The following is a 25,102-nucleotide window of genomic DNA, read 5'->3' as shown; positions in this document are numbered from 1 at the left end:
GAGAGAAAGAGAGATTTTAGGCTTTCACAATGAGCCAATCAGAGATGCTCAGGTAGAGTGGGAGGGGGCAGAGCGAGGTTGGTTACCTTGCCAATGACGTCATTGCGGCTGAGCCGGTCCTTGTCCATTACGGTGATGATGATGGTGGTCTCCCGGAGGACGTGGGCCGGAACCTCGAAGGGGAAAGACTCATTGAAGACGGGGTTGAGACAACACTTTATGGTCACAGTCTTCTTCTTCTCAATGCGTTTGTCTTTGTGCATCAGCCACAGCTTCACATAGGGGTCTGAAAAGATGAGGAGGGGGAAGAGGAGGAGGTGGAGGTAGAGGAGGAGGAAGAGGAGGAGGAGGTGGAGGTAGAGAAGGAGGAAGAGGAGGAACAGAAGGAGGTAGAGAAGGAGGAAGAGGAGGAAGGGAAGGAGGTAGAGAAGGAGGTGGAGGAGGAGGGGGAGGTAGAGGAGGAGGAAGAGGAGGAGGAAGAGGAGGAGGTGGAGGTAGAGAAGGAGGAAGAGGAGGAGGGGGAGGTAGAGAAGGAGGAAGAGGAGGAAGGGAAGGAGGTAGAGAAGGAGGTGGAGGAGGAGGTGGAGGTAGAGAAGGAGGAAGAGGAGGAAGGGAAGGAGGTAGAGAAGGAGGTGGAGGAGGAGGTGGAGGTAGAGAAGGAGGAAGAGGAGGAACAGAAGGAGGTAGAGAAGGAGGAAGAGGAGGAAGGGAAGGAGGTAGAGAAGGAGGAAGAGGAGGAGGTGGAGGTAGAGAAGGAGGAAGAGGAGGAACAGATGGAGGTAGAGAAGGAGGAAGAGGAGGAAGGGAAGGAGGTAGAGAAGGAGGAAGAGGAGGAGGTGGAGGTAGAGAAGGAGGAAGAGGAGGAACAGAAGGAGGTAGAGAAGGAGGAAGAGGAGGAAGGGAAGGAGGTAGAGAAGGAGGTGGAGGAGGAGGTGGAGGTAGAGTAGGAGGAAGAGGAGGAACAGAAGGAGGAAGAGGAGGAGGTGGAGGTAGAAGAGGAGGAAGAGGAGGAAGGGAAGGAGGAAGAGGAGGAGGTGGAAGTAAAGGAGGAGGAGGGAGAGAAGAAGAATACAACAGGTTAGGACACACATGGAGACAATATCAAAAAAATATCTAATCCACGAGTTCCACTGATTCTGATAGAGCAGGGTGTCAATCCACTGATTCTGTTAGAGCAGGGTGTCAATCCACTGATTCTGATAGAGCAGGGTGTCAATCCACTGATTCTGTTAGAGCAGGGTGTCAATCCACTGATTCTGATAGAGCAGGGTGTCAAACCACTGATTCTGATAGAGCAGGGTGTCAATCCACTGATTCTGTTAGAGCAGGGTGTCAAACCACTGATTCTGATAGAGCAGGGTGTCAATCCACTGATTCTGTTAGAGCAGGGTGTCAACCCACTGATTCTGATAGAGCAGGGTGTCAATCCACTGATTCTGATAGAGCAGGGTGTCAACCCACTGATTCTGATAGAGCAGGGTGTCAACCCACTGATTCTGATAGAGCAGGGTGTCAACCCACTGATTCTGATAGAGCAGGGTGTCAACCCACTGATTCTGATAGAGCAGGGGTGTTAAACCCTAAACCTCAACTAAATATTTTTTATAAATCATGTGGAAATTGAGCAAGTTGAGGTGACTAAACTCATTCTGACACACCTGGTCTTCAATGAGGTCCGGAATTTGTAATTTCCGATGCTCCCTGAATGTGTAGCTTCCATGTCGGTGATTGGATCTCCTCGCAGGCTCATCACCCTGGTGTTACAGAGTGCTATGAGTTACATTGGATTTTGTTCTAGTGTCATTGTACCAACCAAACAGACCAAACAGACATGTCATCTCTGTATTCCTGGTGCAGTAATAGTCTCTGAAAACAGTTAAATACCGTCACCAGACTAAACCTGAAGAAGCGACCACAGAACGCCCTATTAAAGCTAGAGACCTATTCATTCTATGGCTGTGCAGACAAAAAGATGGACAGAGAGAGAGAGAGAGACAGAGAGTTTAGCTGAAGCAGACATCAGTAGCCCAGAGGCAGTAGATTCTCCTGCTAGATATAGAGCTATAGCTAGCCACAGCTGTGTCGTGATGCGTGCCTCTGTCATAGAAGGTCACCTTGCTATTGGAACTGTCTGTGTGCGTGTTTGTGAGTTTGCGAGTGTGTGTGGTGTGTGTGTGTGTGTGTGTGTGTGTGTGTGTGTGTGTGTGTGTGTGTGTGTGTGTGAGGTGTTGTGACTCGACTAGATGACCCCTAGACTGTAACATTCCACTCACTGTGTGGTCGACGCGACAAATAATGTATGAAAAGAACAGCCTTAGAATCACGTATAATGGAGTCCGGTGTAGCAGTAACACTCAGGACTTATAATGGAGTCTGGTGTAGCAGTAACACTCAGGACTTATAATGGAGTCTGGTGTAGCAGTAACACTCAGGACTTATAATGGAGTCTGGTGTAGCAGTAACACTCAGGACTTATAATGGAGTCTGGTGTAGCAGTAACACTCAGGACTTATAATGGAGTCCGGTGCAGCAGTAACACTCAGGACTTATAATGGAGTCTGGTGTAGCAGTAACACCCAGGACTTATAATAGAGTCTGTTGCAGCAGTAACACTCAGGACTTATAATGGAGTCTGCTGCAGCAGTAACACTCAGGACAGCAGTAACACTCAGGACTTATAATGGAGTCTGGTGTAGCAGTAACACTCAGGACTTATAATAGAGTCCAGTGTAGCAGTAACACTCAGGACTTATAATGGAGTCTGCTGCAGCAGTAACACTCAGGACAGCAGTAACACTCAGGACTTATAATGGAGTCTGGTGTAGCAGTAACACTCAGGACTTATAATAGAGTCCAGTGTAGCAGTAACACTCAGGACTTATAATAGAGTCTGTTGCAGCAGTAACACTCAGGACTTATAATGGTTAGGAACAGTAAACACGGGATTAGAACTCCATAGATCCTACAGACTCCCAGAGACTCCCAGAGTCTTCCCGAGACTCCAGAGACTCCCAGAGTCTTCCCGAGACTCCCAGAGACTCCCAGAGTCTTCCCGAGACTCCCAGAGACAAAGGCTTTGAGAAAGGGATTCAGGGGGTGATGGTGGAGGGAACGAGGGAGGGAAGGAGGGAGACCCAATGTCCATGGCTTTGAGAGGGTTACATGGGAGGGAGGGATGGAGAGAGGGAGAGGAGGAGAGAAGGAGGGATGGAGAGAGGGAGAGGAGGAGAGGAGGAGAGGAGGAGAGGAGGAGAGAAGGAGAGAGGGAGGGATGGAGAGAGGGAGAGGAGGAGAGAAGGCAATACCAACCCGATGTTCCTCCTATATCCATGGCTTTGAGATGGTTATACAGATGCTGTATCTTAATTTGAGCCAGTTTGCTACAGCAGGAAAATAATGTGAATTAATTGTGTTGTTTATTATTAATAAAATAAAAATGAGGGGTTGACATATTCTACACAAATCCTTTTTAAACCTCAAATACACTACAAGTTTTAAAATACCCTGTATCGCAGGAAAGTTCTCCTGATCACATCTGCAACAGAGTGATCAAATTAAGATCCTGCATCTGTAGGAGAGGGAGGGAAGGAGGGAGAGAAGGGGAGGATTCTAAACCGATCTTCCTCCTATGTCCATGGCTTTGAGAGGGTTATAGGGGAGGGAGGGAAGGAAGGAGGGAAGGAGGGAAGGAGGGAAGGAGAGAAGACTAACCTGATGTTCCTCCTATATCCATGGCTTTGAGATTGCGTGCTTTGATGATGTTCACAGTGATGGTGTTGGCTGTTGGGTTATAGCACAGAGACACCAGCAGGTCCCCTCGCCTCCCCTGGGGAACACACAGACAGACAGACAGACAGACAGACAGACAGACAGACAGACAGACAGACAGACAGACAGGACAGACAGGACAGACAGACAGACAGACAGACAGACAGACAGACAGACAGACAGACAGACAGCAGTTAGTCACTTTTTACATGCAGTGTAGACACCCTTGATCTGAGCCTATTTTCACAAAGCATCTTAGTGTAGGAGTACTAACCTAGGAACAGTTTCACATTTGAAATCATAATGACTTACAACCTGGATATGTTGAATGGAGAGAGACTGTCCAGTCTTACAACCTGGATATGTTGAATGGAGAGAGACTGTCCAGTCTTACAACCTGGATATGTTGAATGGAGAGAGACTGTCCAGTCTTACAACCTGGATATGTTGAATGGAGAGAGACTGTCCAGTCTTACAACCTGGATATGTTGAATGGAGAGAGACTGTCCCGTCTTACAACCTGGATATGTTGAATGGAGAGAGACTGTCCAGTCTTACAACCTGGATATGTTGAATGGAGAGAGACTGTCCAGTCTTACAACCTGGATATGTTGAATGGAGAGAGACTGTCCAGTCTTACAACCTGGATATGTTGAATGGAGAGAGACTGTCCAGTCTTACAACCTGGATTTTGGGAAAGTTGACCGAACCTACTTACTGCTCCGTCCATGCAGGGTTTGAGCTCCTTCCAGAAGGTCTGCATGTGTCCCAAGTCACTGAGCTTGTTGAGAGGGATGGATACCTCGCCGATGGGGTCGTTACGACTGAATCGGTCAAAGTCCAACACCTGGAGGTACAGAGTCCTCTCCCTCACCTTCTCATACGGGAAACCTGGGTGGGAGGGAGAGAGGGGGGGGGGGCAGGCAGAAACATAGAGAAGGAGAAACAGCGACAGTGAGAGATATGGATAGAAAACCGTTGTGTGAAAACAGTCACACTTGGGAAAGAGGTATTTTGACCTCAATAGGACTTCCTGGTTAAATAAAAGACTGAAATATATCCTCAACAAGAACCTGAGCAAATAAAATCAAATTGTATTGGTCATGTACACAGTTAGCAGGTGTTATGGGGGATGCAGCAAAATGCTTATGTTACTAGTTCCTATCAATCGATGCAGTAAATGGCAAACAAGCACGCAAAAAATTTATTAAAAAATTATAAACTTATAAAAAAAAATTAACACATCAGTAGATATATTAACAGTATTTAAACATTATTAAAGTGACCAGTGTTCAATTACTATGTACATAGGGCAGCAGTCTCCAAGGTGCAGGGTAGAGTACCGGGTGGTAGCAGGCTAGTAACAGTAACTAAGGTGCAGGGTAGAGTACCGGGTGGTAGCAGGCTAGTAACAGTAACTAAGGTGCAGGGTAGAGTACCGGGTGGTAGCAGGCTAGTAACAGTAACTAAGGTGCAGGGTAGAGTACCGGGTGGTAGCAGGCTAGTAACAGTAACTAAGGTGCAGGGTAGAGTACCGGGTGGTAGCAGGCTAGTAACAGTAACTAAGGTGCAGGGTAGAGTACCGGGTGGTAGCAGGCTAGTAACAGTAACTAAGGTGCAGGGTAGAGTACCGGGTGGTAGCAGGCTAGTAACAGTAACTAAGGTGCAGGGTAGAGTACCGGGTGGTAGCAGGCTAGTAACAGTAACTAAGGTGCAGGGTAGAATACCGGGTGGTAGCAGGCTAGTAACAGTAACTAAGGTGCAGGGTAGAGTACCGGGTGGTAGCCGGCTAGTAACAGTAACTAAGGTGCAGGGTAGAGTACCGGGTGGTAGCAGGCTAGTAACAGTAACTAAGGTGCAGGGTAGAGTACCGGGTGGTAGCCGGCTAGTAACAGTAACTAAGGTGCAGGGTAGAGTACAGGGTCGTAGCTGGCTAGTAACAGTAACTAAGGTGCAGGGTAGAGTACCGGGTGGTAGCCGGCTAGTAACAGTAACTAAGGTGCAGGGTAGAGTACAGGGTCGTAGCTGGCTAGTAACAGTAACTAAGGTGCAGGGTAGAGTACAGGGTCGTAGCTGGCTAGTAACAGTAACTAAGGTGCAGGGTAGAGTACCGGGTGGTAGCAGGCTAGTAACAGTGGGCGTGTCCCAACACCCATACTTCCGTCTTAAAGGCCGTTGAGCAAAACGTTTAATAGTATGCAACATTTAAAAAATCGAGTATATTTGAAATGCCCGGATGTTATTACTTTTCATTTTAGTCTAACTTGATAAATATTTTATTTTTCTTGAACTGCACTGTTGGTTAAGGGCTTGTAAGTAAGCATTTCACGGTAAAGTCTACACTTTTTGTATTCGGCGCATCTGACAAATACATTTTGATTTGATTTGATTTGACAACAGCTGATCAATTAGACATGGGGATGTGCTACCAAAGTCAACAAAAAGTGGGGAAACAACGCAATCACGCATGAAGCATTCTCAGTATGCGAAAATGTAATGTTTAATACTATGCAAAATTTTTAAAAAATTGATTATGGTTTAAATGCCAAGATGTTATACTCATTTCGGGGCTTCATCTAGTCAAATTTGAGTTCTCTTCGAGTAGCCAACAACAAAACTAGGCTACTATGTCGTTTTTGTTCTCCTTAAAAAGTAAAAAAAAAGGAAATATATATATATATATTTACTTTTTTTATCGCAGGCTACATCTTTCAAAACAGAAATACTTTTATTTTTATTTTATGCAAAGCATATTTCTGTTTTCTCACTGAAAAATGTTTATTGTTCTCTTGGCCTTTGTCAGAGCTTTTAAACTACACTGAACAAAAATATAAACACAACATGTAAAGTGTTGGTCCCATGTTTCATGAGCTGAAATAAAACATACCAGAAATTTTCCATACACACAAAAAGCTTATTTCGCTCAAATCTTGTGCACATATTTGTTTATATCCCTGTTAATGAGTATGCAATTGGCATGCTGACTGCAGGAATGTCCACCAGAGCTGTTGCCAGATAATTTTATGTTAATTTCTCGACCATAACCCACCTACAACGTCGTTTTAGAGAATTTGGCAGCACATCATACTGGCCTCACAACTGCAGACCACGTGCAACCTTGCCAGCCCAGGACCTCCACATCTGGCTTCTTCACCTGCAGGAACGTCTGAGACCAGCCACCCGGACAGCTGATGAAACCGTACATTTGAACAACCGAAGAATTTCTGCACAAACTGTCAGAAACCGTCTTCTTAGAGAAGCTGATCTGCATAGTCATCGTCCTCACCAGGGTCGTGACCTGACTGCAGTTCGGCGTCGTAACCGACTTCAGTTGGCAAATGCTCACCTTCGATGGCCAATGGCACACTGGAGAAGTGTGCTCTTCACGGATGAATCCCTGTTTCAACTGTACCGGGCAGATTGCAGTTGATGGCGTCGTATGGGGGCGTCGTGTGGGTGAACGGTTTGCCCCATGGTGGTGGTGGGGTTACGGTATGGGCAGGCATAAGCTACGTACAAAGAACACAATTGCATTTTATCGATGCAAATTTGAATGCACAGAGATACCGTGACGAGATCCTGAGGCCCATTGTCGTGCCATTCATCTGCTGCCATCACCTCATGTTTCAGCATGATAATGCACGGCCCCATGTCACAAGGATCTGTACACAATTCCTGGAAGCTGAAAATGTCCCAGTTCTTCCATGGCCTGCATACTCACCATTGAGCATGTTTGGGATGCTCTGGATCGACGTGTAGGACAGCGTGTTCCAGTTCCCGCAAATATCCGGCAACTTCGCACAGCCATTGAAGAGGAGTGGGACAACATTCCACAGGCCACAATCAACAGCCTGATCAACTCTATGCGAAGGAGATGTGTTGCACTGCATGAGGCAAATGGTGGTCAAACCAGACCCTGACTGGTTTTCTGATCCACACCCCTACCTTTTTTTTAAAGGTATCTGTGATCAACAGATGCATATCTGTATTCCCAGTGAAGTGAAATCCATAGATTAGGGACTAAGGAATTTATTTCATTTGACTGATTTCCTGAAATGAACTGTAACTCAGTAAAATATTTTAAATTGTTGCGTTTTATATTTTTGTTCAGTGTAAATACTAAACCATCTTTTGATTTGAGACGTGGCTGCGTTATTGACGTCATGTTAATCAGGTCTTTTGATTTCTGAATGTGTCGGCACCGGGGACTCAGGACGTGGCTGCGTTATTGACGTCACGTTAATCAGGTCTTTTGATTTGAACATATGGATTGGTTTAGTTTTGCAGGTTAGGCTACCTATCTAATTATTTTAATTTATGGATCAAGCCTTAGCAGTCATTCTGATCTCCATTCCCAATGATGCTTTACTTATTATGTTGCTGTCCAGCGGTTCTGCAATAGTCTTTTGATTGGAACAATTGTGTACAAGGCTATTTAATTTCATTTATATACCTTATGTACAGAACTTTGGTTTTCACTAATAACTATGTTGAAATCACAGGCACCCGGTGGCACCTTAATTGGGGAGGACGGGCTCATAGTAATGGCTGTAACGGAATTAATGGAATGGTATCGAGTACATCAAACACATGGTTTCCATGGTTTCCATGTGTTTGATACCATTCCATGAACTCCATTCCAGCCATTATTATGAGCCGTTCTCCCATCAGCAACCTCCTGTAGTTAAACTAACTCGCCCTCCAAATACACCTCTGCTGTTTTCAATCAAGATCTCAGCGATCACTGCCTCATTGCCGGCATCCGTAATGGGCCTGCGATCAAACGACCACCCCTCATCACTGTCAAACGCTCCCTAAAAGACTTCTGCGAGCAGGCCTTTCTAATCGACCTGGCCGGGGTATCCTGGAATAACATTGACCTCATCCCGTCATTAAATGATGCCTGGCTATTCTTTAAAAGTGCCTTCCTCACCATCTTAAATAAGCATGCCCCACTCAAAACATTTAGAACTAGGAATAGATATAGTCCTTGGTTCACTCCAGACCTGTCTGCCCTTGACCAGCACAAAAACATCCTGTGGCGTTCTGCATTAGCATCGAATAGCCCCCGTGATATGCAACTTTTCAGGGAAGTTAGGAACCAATATACACAGGCAGTTAGAAAAGCTAAGCTTAGCTAGCTTAGCTAGAAATGTGCATTCTGTAGTACTAACCCAAAAAAGTTCTGGGACACTGTAAAGTCCATGGAGAATAAGAGCACCTCCTCCCAGCTGCCCACTGCTCTGAGGATAGGAAACACTGTTACATCCACTATAATTGAGAATTTGTTAAATTTGTTAAACATTGTTAAACACTGTTAAATCCACTATAATTGAGAATTCCAATAAGCATTTCTCTACGGCTGGCCATGTTTTCCACCTGGCTACCCCTACCCCGGTCAACTCCCCAGCACCCTCCACAGCAACCTGCCAAAGCCCTTCACCCAAATCCAGATAGCTGATGTTCTGAAAGAGCTGCAAAATCTGGACCCATACAAATCAGCCGGGCTAGACAAACTGGACCCTCTCTTTCTAAAATGATCTGACAAAATTGTTGCAACCCATAGTACTAGCCTGTTCAACCTCTCTTTGTATCGTCTGAGATTCCCAAAGATTGGAAAGCTGCCGCGGTCATCCCCCTCTTCAAAGGGGTGGCACTCTAGACCCAAACTGCTACAGACCTATATCTATCCTACCCTGTCGTTCTAAGGTCTTCGATAGCCAAGTTAACAAACAGATTACCGACCATTTCGAATCCCACCGTACCTTCGACGCTATGTAATATGGTTTCAGAGCTGGTCATGGGTGCACCTCAGCCTCACCTCAAGATCCTAAACAACATCATAACCGCCATCGATAAGAAACATTACTGTGCAGCCGTATTCATCGACCTGGCCAAGGCTTTCGACTCTGTCAATCACCACATTCTTATTGGCAGACTCGACAGCCTTGGTTTCTCAAATGATTGCCTCGCCTGGTTTACCAACTACTTCTCTGATAGAGTTCAGTGTGTCAAATCGGAGGACCTGTTGTCCGGACCTCTGGCAGTCTCTATGGGTGTGCCACAGGGTTCAATTCTCAGGCTGACTCTCTTCTCTGTATACATCAATGATGTCGCTCTTGCTGTTGGTGATTCTCTGATCCACCTCTACACAGACAACACCATTCTGTATACTTCTGGCCCTTCTTTGGACACTGTGTTAACTAACCTCCCGACGAGCTTCAATGCCATACAACTCTCCTTCCGTGGCCTCCAACTGCACTTAAACGCAAGTAAAACTAAATGCATGCTATTCAATCGATCACTGCCCGCACCTGCTCGCCCGTCCAGCATCACTACTCTGGACGGCTCTGACTTAGAATATGTGGACAACTACAAATACCTGGGTGTCTGGTTAGACTATAAATTCTCCTTCCACTCACATTAAGCATCTCCAATCCAAAATTAAATCTAGAATCGGCATCCTATATCGCAACAAAGCATCCTTCACTCATGCTGCCAAACATACCCTCGTAAAACTGACCATCCTACCAATCCTCGACTCCGGTGATGTCATCTATAAAATAGCCTCCAACACTACTCAACAAACTGGATGTAGTCTATCACAGTGCCATCCGTTTTGTCACCAAAGCCCCATACACTACCCACCATTGCGACCTGTACGTTCTCGTTGGCTGGCCCTCGCTTCATACTCGTCGCCAAAACCCACTGGCTACAGGTTATCTACAAGTCTGCTAGGTAAAGCCCCGCCTTATCTCAGCTCACTGGTCACCATAGCAACACCCACTCGTGGCATGCGCTCCAGCAGGTATATCTCACTGGTCACCCCCAAAGCCAATTTTTCCTTTGGTCGTCTTTCCTTCCAGTTCTTTGCTGCCAATGACTGGAACGAACTGCAAAAATCTTTGAAGCTGGAGACGCATATCTCCCTCACTAGCTTTAAGCACCAGCTATCAGAGCAGCTCACAGATCACTGCACCTGTACATAGCCCATCTGTAAACAGCCCGTCTATCTACCTACCTCATCCCCACACTGTATTTATTTATTTATCTTGCTCCTTTGCACCCCAGTAACTCAATTTGCACATTCATCTTCTGCACATCTACCATTCCAGTGTTTAATTGCTATATTGTAATTATTTCGCCACCATGGCCTATTTATTGCCTTAACTTACCTTATTTGCACTCACTGTATATAGACTTTTTGTTTTCTTTTGTTCTACTGTATTATTGACTGTATGTTTTGTTTATTCCATGTGTAACTCTGTGTTGTTGTATGTGTCGAATTGCTTTGCTTTATCTTGGCCAGGTCGCAGTTGCAAATGAGAACTTGTTCTCAACTAGCCTACCTGGTTAACTTCTCTAGGGTAAGGGGCAGTATTTTGAAGTCCGGATGAAAAGTGTGCCCGTAGTAAACTGCCTGCTATCCAGACCCAGAATGTAGGATATGATATGCATATTATTAAACTCTGAAGTTTATAAAACTGTTTGAATGATGTCTGTGAGTATAACAGAACTCATATGGCAGGCAAAACCTGGAAATCTGAGGCTTGTAGTTTTTTCAAGGGATTGCCTATCTAACACACAGTGACTTAGGGTTAATTTTGCACTTCCCAAGGCTTCCACTAGATGTCAACAGTCATTCACGTGAGAGGTAGCTGTGTTCCATTACATTTTTCAAGACATTGGAATAGTCCGGTTGGAATATTATTAAGTTTTATGTTAAAAAGGCCCTAAAGACTGACACTATACATCGTTTGACATGTTTCTACGAAAGTAAATATAACTTTTTTTACTTTTCGTCGTGAAATTTTCGGCGCGCTTCCTACATTTGGAGTAGCTTACTGAACGTGCTAACAACAAGGAGGTATTTGGACATAAATTATGGACTTTATCGAACAAAACAACATTTATTGTGGACCTGTGATCCCTGGGAGTGCATTCTGATGAAGATCATCAAAGGTAAGTGAATATTATAATGCTATTTATGATTTAGATGACTCCAAAATGGCGGGTATCTGTATTGCCTGCTGTTGTTTTCTGAGCGCCGTACTCAGATTATTGCAAAGTGTGCTTTCCCCGCGAAGCTTTTTTGAAATCTGTCACAGCGGTTGCATTAAGGAGATGTTTATCTATAATTCTTTGAATAACAGTTTAATATTTTATCAACGTTTATGATGAGTATTTCTATAAATTGATGTGCTCATTCACCGGAAGTTTTTGAAGGAAAAACATTTCTGAACATTACGGGCCAATGTAAAATGGGTTTTTTGGATATAAATATGAACTTTATCGAGCAAAACATACATGTATTGTGTAACATGAAGTCCTATGAGTGCCATCTGATGAAGATCATTCTGGTTTTTGTGACGCCTCTCCTTGGTTGGAAAATGGCTGTGTGGCTTTTATTTTTTAGGCGCTGTCCTAACATAATCTAATGTTTTGCTTTCGCCGTAAAGCCTTTTTGAAATCGGACAATGTGGTTGGATTATCTATAAAATGGTGTATAATACTTGTATGTGTGAGAAATTTGAATTATGAGATTTTTGTCGTTTTGAATTTGGTGCCCTGCTATTTCACTGGCTGTTGAATAGTGTGTCCCGCAGGTGGGACGGTCGCGTCCCACATACCCAAGAGAGGTTAAATAAAGGTGTAATAAATAAAATAAAATAAAATAAAATAGATGTTCTGTATGGTCTACTACAGTATATGTTGAATGAGTAGGCCTAAAACTCCATTAGGTTGAATGTGAGATAGTATGTAGTTCTGTCCTTGAGCTGTTCTTGTCTAATGATGTTCTGTATAATTTCATTCTGTATCATGTTTCATGTTTTGTGTGGAACCCCAGGAAGAGTAGCTGCTGCTTTTGCAACAGCTAATGGGGATCCTAATAAAATACCAAAAACCAAATAGTCTGCCTATAACCAGCCTGAGTAGGCCTATAACTCCATTGGGTTGAATCACCTACTCAGCCAATCAGGAGCCGCTACTGCATTGTGACCGGGGCATACTGCATCCTTTACTGAACAGTATGTGCTAATAGTAAATAGTATGCAGTTTAAGTATGTACTATGCTAGTATGGGTATTCGGACATGGCCACTGACTAAGGGGCAGCAGAGGGCAGTGTCATGACTGTCCTGATCAGGTCAGGGTACAGGAGACCACCACCCTACAGATTATCTCCCAAACCCCCAACAGAGGAGGAGAGATCTAGGGGTCTGAAGATGTGGGGGTTTTATGACACCTCATGCCCATAATACAGAGAAATTCCTTTGTCCTAACAATGGAGAACTGGCCTCAGAACATTAAACATGCAATAAAGGGACTTTGGAACAATGGTTTCCGTCAGCCACAATGGTGGTTATGACGAAAAGTGGAATATTAAAATGTATGTAACTTTTGTATTTGTTTTTAAAGGTTAAGAGATGACGTTATTATGAAAACATTGTACCTTTAAGAGTTTTCCCAGTATATGCCTGATGTTTATACATTGTACGCTGTTTGGAAATATCCAAATCAAACAGAATGGTTTTGATAAAGATGAAATGTGAAGTTAGTGTCTAAAATCGGATTTTTAGCCAAATCTAAGCCTTGCCCCCTTTACTTGGTCCGCCCAGAGAATTGCCCTAAAGGCTGTTACACCCACTTCTGACCCGAGGGTATAAGACAGGAGAGTGAAGAATTAACATAGAAGACTATTGACCCCAAGCTGCAGCTAAGGTCTAACAAAGTCGACGAACCCCAAAACGAAACACAAGGTTGAAGACAAAGAAATATTTTTCTACACGAGCTACGGACGAGTAGCTGTGTCTAAGCGGGTGAATTCAAGCCGAACCACCCAGCCTCCACTCTCCATTGAATCGTGGTATCGACACCATTCGAGCCGAAGCTGTGAGCTCTGAGCTACAGAGCTGTCTGTCCTCAGAAGACCCCTTTCCGATCAAGGGTGAGGATCAGACCACTTAGCCAAGAAGGACACTGACATCGTGAGGACAACCAGAGAGTTGCGCCGGAGAACTGCGTCATTTAGAAGCCTAAACGACCCACGCGGAGCTTCCCACCTGAGAACTCCAACACGTAATTACATCATTATATTCTGACCCATAAGAGCGGCAGTTCGGGGCAAGGCTAATTTTAAATAAGCATGGCTGACAAATGAACCCAAATGTATATTTCTCTCGTGTACTTCCTTTCTTTCTCTCTCTTTAAAATCCCCATTTTGGGTAACAAGCGCCATAGTGTGGTGGCCCGTTATACTAAGTCCTAATCAATAGCTAGACTGTGTTTTGTGTATGTGCATTTTTATCATCATTTTAGCTTGCTAGTAAATAAATAATCAACTAAGATTGGTGTGGTAAATTCAGTGGTAAAGCCCGGGTCCGTGCAGATTCCCGGATTATACGACTTTCAGATTATGAGACTGTAGAGGAAATTGATTAATTTAGCGACTGTTGTAATCGATATTCTGATATCCTTTGAGTTAATTTGGGAAATAGAAACTCAATCAAAACAATGTTCCCATGGTGCCCCAGGTTAATGAGTTAATAATTGCTTGATTCATTGCTTAATTCATTTAATCACGTAATTATAAACCGTTAATCATTCGATGAGCAACAGTCGTCACATTAACTAATACAACGTCACGACAGCAGGGTACTGGGCGGAAGCCTTCTAGTGGTGGCTGTTTAACAGTCTGATGGCATGGGGATAGAAGCTGTTTATCAGTCTCTCTGTCCCAGCTTTGATGCACCTGTACTGTCTTTGCCTGCTAGATGGTAGTAGGGTAAACAGTGGGGTGAACAGCCATGGCTCGGGTGACTGAGGTCCTTGATGATCTTCTTGGCCTTCCTGTGACACCGGATGCTTTCGGTGTCCTGGCTGTCAGTCAATGTGCCCGTATGTTGTGTTGGGCTGACCGCACCACCCTATGGAGAGCCCTGCGGTTGCAGGCGGTGCAATTGCCGTACCAGGCAGTGATACAGCCTGACAGGATGCTCTCAATGGTGAATCTGTAGAAGTTCGTGAGGGACTTAGGGGCCAAGCAAAATTTCTTCAGCCTCCTGAGGTTGAAGAAGTGCTGTTGCTGTCACGACTTCCGCCAAAGTTGGTTCCTCTCCTTGTTCGGGAGGCGTTTGGCGGTCGGCGTCGCCGGTCTTCTAGCCATCATCGATCCACTTTTCATTTTCCATTTGTTTTGTCTTGTCTTCCCACACACCTGGTTTCAATTCCATCATTACATGTTGTGTACCCTCTGTTCCCCCCATGTCCTTATCCGGAATTGTTTATTGTAAGTGCTTGTGCAAGTTATTTTCTGGTGTGCGACGGATTTTGTACCCATTGTTTGATTGTTCTGTTTCCGGTGGTTTTTATTATTAAACTGCGCCGTTGTAAACACAGTTTTTGTTCTCCTGCGCCGCCAGTACGCACCCCTTACAGCTGCGCCTTCTTTACCACACTGTCGGTGTGAAGGGACCATTTCCGGTCTTCAGTGATGTGCACGCAGAGGGACTTGAAGCTTTTGACCCACTCCACTGCGGCCCTGTTGATATGGGATGGGTGCGTGCTCTCTCTGCTGTTTCCTGAAGTCCATGATCAGCTACTTCGTTTTGTTGACGTTGAGAGGGAGGTTATTTTCCTGGCACCACTCTGCCAAGGCACTCACCTCCTCCCTGTAGGCTGTTTCATCGTTGTTGGTAATCAGGCCTACCACTGTTGTGTTGTTAGCAAACTTGATGATTGAGTTGGAGATGTGTGTGGCCACACAGTCATGGGTGAACTAGGAGTAGAGGATTGGTGCTGTTGGGGTGGTAAGCAAATTGTAGTGGGTCTAGGGTGTCGGGTAAGGTAGAGGTGATATGGTCCTTAACGAGCCTCTCAAAGCACTTCATGATGACAGAAGTGAGAGCTATGGGGTGATAGTCATTTAGATCAGTTACCTTCACTTTCTTGGATGCAGGAATGATGGTGGACATCTTGAAGCAAGTGGAAACAACAGACTGGGATAGGGAAAGATTGAGTATGTCCATAAACATTCTAGCCTGATGGTCTACTCATGCTCTGAGGACAGTGCTTGGGATGCCATTCTGGGCTGGCAGCCTTGCAAGGGTTAACACTCATAAATGTCTTACTCACATTGGCCACGGAGATCGGGAGCACACAGTCCTTAGTAACGGTGGATGCCTACGCCGGCAGCTCAGTGTTGTTTTCCTCGAAGCCGGCAAAGAAGGTGTTTAGCTTGTCCGGGAGCAAGGCATCAGTGTACGCGAGGAGGCTGGCTTTCCTTTATAACTCGTGATTGTCTGGAGTCCCTGCCCACATACATCTTGTGTTTGAGCTGTTGAGTTGCAACTCCACTTTGTCTCTGTACTGATGTATTGCTTCTTTGATTGCCTTACGGAGGTCATAGATGGTCTGTTTGCACACATCCATGTTCAAAGTCATCTTGCCGTCGTTAAATGTGGTGGTTTGCGTGTTCAGTTTTGCATGAATGCTGCCATCTATCCAGAGTTTTTAGGTTTGGATAAATTCTAATCATCACAGTAGGAACACCATCCTCTATGCCCTTCCAGATGAACTCAGTCCTTACCAACCACAGGAGCTTCCTGCTTAAGTTTCTGCCTCTAGGCTGGGAGGAGCAGGATGGAGGCGTGGTCAGATTTCCCGAAGGAAAGCGGGGGAGGGCCTTGTAGCCACGCTACCTATCTCCTACCCATCTCCTCCTGATTTGGTCCTGCCGTACATACCTACACGTACGCTACAGTCACAAAGCTCCTTACTGCCTCCTTACTGTCCCTAGAATTTCTAAGCAAACAGCTGGAGGCAGGGCTTTCTCCTACAGAGCTCAATTTTTATGGAATGGTCTGCCTACCAATGTGAGAGAAGCAGACTCGGTCTCGACCTTTAAGTCCTTACTGAAGACTCATCTCTCCAGTAGGTCCTATGATTGAGTGTAGTCTGGGCCAGGGGTGCGAAGGTGAACGGCAAGGTACTAGAGCGATGAACCGCCCTTGCTGCCTCTGCCTGGTCGGCTCCTCTCTCTCCATTGGGATTCTCTGCCTCTGACCCTATTACGGGGGCTGAGTCCACTGGCTTACTAGTGTTCTTCCATGCCGTCCCTAGGAGGGGTGCATCACTTGAATGGGTTGAGTCACTGACGTGATCTTCCTGTCCAGTTTTGCGCCCCCCTCGGGCTCGTGCCGTGGCGGAGATCTTTGTGGGCTATACTCAGGCTTGTCTCAGGGTAGTAAGTTGGTGGTCTGTTGATGTCCCTCTAGTGGTGTGGGGGCTGTGCTTTGGAAAAGTGGGTGTGGTTATATCCTGCCTGGTTGTCCCTGTCCGGGGGTATCGTCGGACGGGGCCATCTTGAAGAACAACAACAATCTGGCCTTAATGGTCATGTACTCTTATAATCTCAGCACAGCCAAAAGAGGACTGACCACCCCTCAGAGCCTGGTTCCTCTCTAGGTTTCTTCCTAGGTTCCTGCCTTTCTAGGGAGTTTTTCCAAGCCACCGTGCTTCTAAATCTGCATTGTTTTCTGTTTCTTTTGGGAGCACTTATCTGTTTTTCTTTATTAAAGCCCCCAGCTACAATATATGCAGCCTCAAGATATCCGGTTTCCAGTTTGAACAAAGTCCCGTGTAGTTCTTTGAGAGCTGTCACAGTGTCTGCTTGTGAGGGAGTGAATATAACCAAAGAAAATAATCCCGGGAGGTAATGCGGTTGGAATTCAATGATATTCCAGACAGGGAATACGCTACCACTATCAAACCCTGAGTATTCATGTACTCAGTGCCTTCAGAAAGTATTCAGACCCTTTGACTTTTTCCACATTTTGTTACGTTACAGCCTTATTCTAAAATTGATTAAATCATTTTTTTCTCTCATCGATCTACACACAATACCCCATAATGACAAAGCGAAACCAGGTTTGTCGATATTTTTGCACATTTATTATATATAAAAAGTATTAATAAAAGTATTAGTAAAATAAAAAACAAAAATACTTCATTTACATAAGTATTTAGACCCTTTGCTATGAGACTCGAAATTGAGCTCAGGTGCATCCTGTTTCCATTGATCATCCTTGAGATGTTTCTACAACTTGATTCGAGTCCACCTGTGGTAAATTCAATTGATTGGGCATGATTTGGAAAGGCACACACCTCTCTATATAAGGTCCCACAGTTGACAGTGCATTACAGAGCAAAAACCAAGCCATGACGTCGAAGGAATTGTCCGTAGAGCTCAGAGACAGGATTGTGTCGAGGCACAGATCTGGGGAAGGGTACCAAAACATTTCTGCAGCATTGAAGGCCCCTAAGTACACATTGGACTCCATCATTCTTAAATGGAAGAAGTTTGGAACCACCAAGACTCTTCCTAGAGCTGGCTGCCTGGCCAAACTGAGCAATGGGGGAGAAGGGCATTGGTCAAGGAGGTGACCAAGATCCCGATGGTCAATCTGACAGAGCTCCAGAGTTCCTCTGTGGAGATGGGAGAACCTTCCAGAAGGACAATCATCTCTGCAGCACTCCACCAATCAGGCCTTTATTGTAGAGTGGCCAGACGGAAGCCACTCCCCAGTAAAATGCACATGACAGCCCGCTTGGAGTTTGCCAAAAGGCACCTAAAGGACTCTCAGACCATGAGAAACAAGGTTCTCTGGTCTGATGAAACCAAGACTGAACCCTTTGGCCTGAATGCCTAGCATCACATCTGGAGGAAACCTGGCAACATCCCTACGGTGAAGCATGGTGGTGGCAGCATCATGCTGTGGGGATGTTTTTCAGTGGCAGGGACTGGGAGACTAGTCAGGAACGAGGGGAAGAGGAACAGAGCAAAGTAAAGAGAGATCCTTGATGAAATTCTGCTCCAGAGCACTCAGGACCTCAGACTGGGGCGAAGGTTCACCTTCCAACAGGACAACAACCCTAACCACACAGCCAAGACAACGCAGGAGTGGCTTCGGGGACAAGTCTCTGAATGTCCTTGAGTGGCCCATGCCAGAGTTCCGGACTTGATACCATTACATAATATTTCCCATAAAGTTATTAGCCATACCTCCTCTTTCTCTCTCTATAGTTGCTTTGTCTTTCCTTCCTCGCTTTAAAAGTTAAATGACATAACTTTTGTTTTCCTTATCTTCTTCATTCTAATGACATCCTTGAATATATACAACTAAAATTAGATGCAGAAGACTTTCACTTCTCTTCACGAAGATTGAAAGGTTATGAGTCTGAATTAATAACTGTTATAGTCTACCACCATCTGAATGGTTATGGGTCTGAATTAATAACTGCTATAGTCTACCACCATCTGAATGGTTATGGGTCTGAATGGTTATGGGTCTGAATGGTTTAGAGGCTGAAGTAATAACTTGTTATTAGTCTACCACATCTGAATGGTTATGGGTCCTGATTAATAACTGTTACATGTCACCACCATCTGAATGGTTATGGGTTCTGATTAATAACTGCTATAGTCCTACCACCATCTGAATGGTTATGGGTCTGAATTAATAACTGCTATAGTCTACCACCCATCTGAATGGTTAGGGTCTGAATGGTTATGTGGTCTGACATGGTTCGGGGTCTGAATGGTTATGGGTCCTGAATTAATAACTGTTATAGTCTACCACCATCTGAATTGGTTATGGGTCTGAATGGTTATGGTCTGAATGGTTATGAGTCTGAATTAATAACTGTTATAGTCTACCACCACTGAATGGTTATGGGTCTTAATGGTTATGGTGTCTTGATATAAACTGTTATAGTCTACCACCATCTGAATGGTTATGGTTCCTGAATGGTTATGGGTCTGAATATAACTGCTATAGTCTACCACCAGTCTGAATGGTTATGGGTCTGAATTAATAACTGTTATAGTCTACCACCATCTGAATGGTTATGGGTCTGAATTAATAACTGCTATAGTCTACCACCATCTGAATGGTTATGGGTCTGAATTAATAACTGCTATAGTCTACCACCATCTGAATGGTTATGGGTCTGAATGGTTATGGGTCTGAATGGTTATGGGTCTGAATTAATAACTGTTATAGTCTACCACCATCAGAATGGTTATGGGTCTGAATTAATAACTGCTATAGTCTACCACCATCTGAATGGTTATGGGTCTGAATTAATAACTGTTATAGTCTACCACCATCAGAATGGTTATGGGTCTGAATTAATAACTGTTATAGTCTACCACCATCTGAATGGTTATGGGTCTGAATGGTTATGGGTCTGAATGGTTATGGGTCTGAATTAATAACTGTTATAGTCTACCGCCATCTGAATGGCTATGGGTCTGAATGGTTATGGGTCTGAATTAATAACTGTTATAGTCTACCACCATCTGAATGGTTATGGGTCTGAATGGTTATGGGTCTGAATTAATAACTGTTATAGTCTACCACCATCTGAATGGTTATGGGTCTTAATGGTTATGGGTCTGAATTAATAACTGTTATAGTCTACCACCATCTGAATGGTTATGGGGTCTGAATTAATAACCTCTATAGCCATACCGCCATCTCACGTTCGCTCTTCTTTCAAATATATTTACTTTTTTGGGCTGCTGTATTTGAACAAACAAGAGCTTGTGTTTCCTCTTCAAATAGTCTATGGTACAACAAATGCTAAAATAAATGATGTCCAGCAAGCTATTCTAGTCTATCTTTTCCTGCATGGGACTCCAAGAGCTAAGGAGCGTTTTCTAAGGAGACAGGCCAGCGGAGCACAGGTGCTTGTGTATTGCGCAAGAGACAGAGGCTATAAATTAGTGGCTTATTATACATAACCCATCCTTAATTTTCTATATATAAGGCTAATACTGTTTTGAATGTATTACCTGAAAGAGGTAGGCTAGGACATCTATATATAGGCCTACATATCAATCTAGAACATCATTATCTATTTTGGATGCAATTTGAATGGAGTTGACGGAGAGAGAGAGAAAGACTGCGAGAGAGTGCTCGCTCGATGCACTGATTTAAATCAAAGATATTCTAGTGATAGGCTGAATTCAAACTGCCACCGCAATTAAAAAAATTATAATCTTTACAATTAAAAAACAGACGACCCCTGAAAGCCAGATGGAGATGGGGTAAATTAGACACGTATTCAGTCTTTATATTACTGTAGCATAGGCTATGCTGCCGCAAATTCAGGCCTACCTGTCACAAGAAAAAAGTTACCAGGATGAGATGACAGGTCTACATGCGTTGTGAACTACGCTCCACCCTGAGATGGGCTGCCTGTCCCCACCCTGAGATGGGCCGTCTGTCCCACCCTGAGATGGCTGTCTGTCACCACCCTGAGATGGGCCGTCTGTCCCCACCCTGAGATGGGCCGTCTGTCCCCACCCTGAGATGGGCCGTCTGTCCCCACCCTGAGATGGGCCGTCTGTCCCCACCCTGAGATGGCCGTCTGTCCCCACCCTGAGATGGGCCGTCTGTCCCCACCCTGAGATGGGCCGTCTGTCCCCACCCTGAGATGGGCCGTCTGTCCCCACCCTGAGATGGGCCGCCTGTCCCCACCCTGAGATGGGCCGCCTGTCCCCACAATGAGATGGGCCGCCTGTCCCCACCCTGAGATGGGCCGCCTGTCCCCACCCTGAGATTGGGCCGTCTGTCCCCACCCTGAGATGGGCCGCCTGTCCCCACCCTGAGATGGGCCGTCTGTCCCCACCCCTGAGATGGGCCGTCTGTCCCCACCCTGAGATGGGCCGTCTGTCCCCACCCTGAGATGGGCCGTCTGTCCCCACCCTGAGATGGCCTGCCTGTCCCCACCCTGAGATGGGCCGCCTGTCCCCACCCTGAGATGGGCCCGTCTGTCCCCACCCTGAGATGGGCTGTCTGTCCCCACCCTGAGATGGGATGCCTGTCCCCACCCTGAGACGGGCCGTCTGTCCCCACCCTGAGATGGGCTGTCTGTCCCCACCCTGAGATGGGCTGTCTGTCCCCACCCTGAGATGGGCTGCCTGTCCCCACCCTGAGACGGGCTGCCTGTCCCCACCCTGAGCGTTGAGGATTCATCATGCAGAGGCCGTAGAGCAGCCAGATTTAGACATCTCATATCATTTAACAGTTCCATTTCACGCCATGCTGTTCATATGAATAATTTATTATAATTTACCAGTTCTCGCAGTTATTTATCCTGGGAAAAGGGAGTGGTTTTGGATGGTAAATCCCGGTAAATCGCGGTTCCTGCCATTCTACCCTAATGGGCAGTCCAAACAAAGGATCCAGGTCCGGGAAGTCGAACTTCTGGTTGAATTTCAGGTGAGTGACCACCAATCTAATATCCAAAAGTTATTTTCGACTGTAGGTAATAGTCTTAGAAATGTTCTGAGCAAATAATGTAAGAAATAACACACAAGGAGATAGAAAGAGGGTGACCTTGTGTAAGGTACCGTAACACAGGTATGAGAAGAGCATTATACCGTAATACAGGTATGAGAAGAGCATTATACCGTAATACAGGTATGAGAAGAGCATTATACCGTAATACAGGTATGAGAAGAGCATTATACCGTAATACAGGTATGAGAAGAGCATTATACCGTAATACAGGTATGAGAGGGGCATTCTAATGTAACACAGGTATGAGAAGAGCATTAAACCGTAATACAGGTATGAGAGGGGCATTCTAATGTAATACAGGTATGATAAGAGCATGATATCGTAATACAGGTATGAGAGAGCATTCTAACGTAATCCAGGTATGAGATGAGCATTATACCGTAATACAGGTATGAGAAGAGCATTATACCGTAATACAGGTATGAGAAGAGCATTAAACCGTAACACAGGTATGAGAAGAGCATTATACCGTAATACAGGTATGAGAAGAGCATTCTAACGTAATACAGGTATGAGATGAGCATTCTACCGTAACACAGGTATGATAAGAGCATGATACCGTAATACAGGTATGAGAAGAGCATGCTACTGTAATACAGGTATGAGAAGATCATTATACCGTAATACAGGTATGAGAAGAGCCATCTACCGTAACACAGGTATGATAAGAGCATGATACCCTAATACAGGTATGAGAAGAGCACTGTACCGTAATACAGGTATGAGAAGAGCACTGTACCATAATACAGGTATGAGAAGAGCATTAGAATCCCCACGTACCCTCGAACAGGAAGGTCTCGTTCCAGTGGGGGTTGAGGTTCTTCCTCTTCACCTTGGTCTCCAGCTTGTGCTTCTTGTCCGGCAGCAGGTAGAGCTTGACGAAGGGGTCAGAGGTCCCAGAGAAGTCCTTGGCAGGGAGCTCCTGGCCCTTCATAATAACAACAATATATGTCAATTAGCAGTCGCTACTTAAAATAACGCTTACGTACAATTTCGTAGACGTTGTCTTCAGGGGGAATTAAAACCCACAATTCTGGCTTTGTAACCGTGTCACTGATACCTTGAGAATCTTGACAGTCAGGGTGGAGTCCTGGAAGCTGTAGCCAACCGAGAACTGGATCCGCCCCAGTTTCTCACTGATAGGACCTTCACCGTCATCATCCTCTGAGCCCGGGGACAGCTGGGGCGTTTGAGGGGGGGGGGGGGGCAGACGAAGACAACAGAAGCTCAGGATGAAACTCTATACACACGCAGACACAACGCACACGGAAACAACACACACACATGCAATCCTTTCACGCACACAGCTCTTTGTTAACTACAGACAGTGGGAGTGGAGGTGGTGGGGTGCTAGCCGGGTTTTGGGGCGTCTCGTTTTATCATGGTGGGATGGCGTGTGGCAGCTGGCTGGGGGCAACTGAGAGAGATGTTTTATCATGGTGGCTATCTGGGGGGCCGCTGAGAGAGATGTTTATCATGGTGGCTGGCTGGGGGTCTGCTGAGAGAGATGTTTTATCATGGTGGCTGGCTGGGGGTCTGCTGAGAAAGATGTTTTATTATGGTGGCTGGCTGGGGGCCGCTGAGAGAGATGTTTTATCATGGTGACTGGCTGGGGGCTGCTGAGAGAGATGTTTTATCATGGTGGCTGGTTGGGGGTCTGCTGAGAGAGATGTTTTATCATGGTGGCTGGCTGGGGGCCGCTGAGAGAGATGTTTTATCATGGTGGCTGGCTGGGGGTCTGCTGAGAGAGATGTTTTATCATGGTGGCTGGCTGGGGGGTCTGCTGAGAGAGAGATGCTTTATCATGGTGGCTGGCTGGGGGGCCCGCTGAGAGAGATGTTTTATCATGGTGGCTGGCTGGGGGGTCCGCTGAGAGAGATGTTTTATCATGGTGGCAGGCTAGGGGCCCACTGAGAGAGTGTTTTATCATGGTGGGTGGCTGGGGGCCACTGGGAGAGATGTTTTATCATGGTGGCAGGCTAGGGGTCCGCTGAGAAAGATGTTTTATTATGGTGGCTGGCTAGGGGTCCGCTGAGAAAGATGTTTTATTATGGTGGCTGGCTAGGGGTCCGCTGAGAGAGATACTCTGACATGAGCAGACTGAAGCACTTTCATTTACCCACTAATGTCCTTAAGAGGCAGGAGGCTGAGGAGGTGCTCCGATAGCAGATAGCAGGCTTCAGACAGACGAGCCATTCTCTCTCCGTGTCTCTCTCTCCCTCTCTCTGTGTCTCCCTCTCTCTCCCCCTCTCTCTCTCTCTCTCCCCCTCTCTCTGTGTCTCTCTCTCTCTCTGTCTCTCTCTCTCTGTCTTTCTCTCTCTTTCTCTGTGTCTCTCTCTGTGTCTCTCTCTGTGTCTCTCTCTCTCTCTCTCTCTCTCTCTCTCTTGTAGTGCATGCTGGGAGTTTTTGTGAGTTTGAGTGTTTGATGTGAAGGGCTCTGTCCTAACATTTTTCTTGATTCTGTCCTTGGTCTTCTCTTCAAATTTGTTTTGTTCTATGGTGGAGGGTTATTACACTATTTGTTTTAGCGGTATCCACAGTTTTTTTTTTCAAAGTTAGGGTGGAAGAGACGCTGTCATTACGACATGGATTCAGGTGTGTTCCTGAGAATGGAGTTAAGATGGAGGAGGTTCTGCTCGCGGTCGGTGAACAGGTAAGAGCTGAATTTATACATTCTGCTTCCAGAATGAACAAAGCTGTGGTTGTGTTCATGAAAAGAGCAAATTTGGTGGGTAGGCTCATTGCTAGTGGAACATTTGTAAGGGGTGTGTTGGTGCCAATTTCACCTCTTTCTACCCCCTTGACCAGGGTGGTAGTTGCAAATTTGCCTCCGTTTATTATGGATGATCAAATCGGGAAAGAGCTGAGTCGTTTTGGTAAGTCTGCTAGCGGTTTTTGTGTACTGTCGGCTGGTTTTCAGGCAGATGCCGTTAAGCACGTTGTTTCGTTCCGGAGGAAAGTGTTC

General features: G+C 45.5%; 1 protein-coding gene across 1 annotated transcript in view; it reads right to left on the bottom strand.

Moving 5' to 3' along the window:
- Positions 1 to 38: 38 nt before the first annotated feature.
- Positions 39 to 25,102, bottom strand: part of LOC115193075 (synaptotagmin-7-like) — a 50,563-nt gene continuing 25,499 nt past the window's right edge. The window contains exons 3-7 of the mRNA XM_029752060.1: positions 23,198 to 23,317; positions 22,918 to 23,065; positions 4,487 to 4,659; positions 3,712 to 3,826; positions 39 to 286 (exon numbers count right to left, since the gene is read on the bottom strand). Of these exons, the coding sequence (XP_029607920.1) occupies positions 39 to 286; positions 3,712 to 3,826; positions 4,487 to 4,659; positions 22,918 to 23,065; positions 23,198 to 23,317 (804 nt within the window). The remainder of the gene's footprint in view (positions 287 to 3,711; positions 3,827 to 4,486; positions 4,660 to 22,917; positions 23,066 to 23,197; positions 23,318 to 25,102) is intronic.

This window comes from Salmo trutta, chromosome 4 (genome assembly GCF_901001165.1).
Source record: "Salmo trutta chromosome 4, fSalTru1.1, whole genome shotgun sequence".
Classification (NCBI taxonomy): Eukaryota; Metazoa; Chordata; class Actinopteri; order Salmoniformes; family Salmonidae; genus Salmo; species Salmo trutta.
This window is presented reverse-complemented; position numbering and strand designations above follow the sequence as displayed.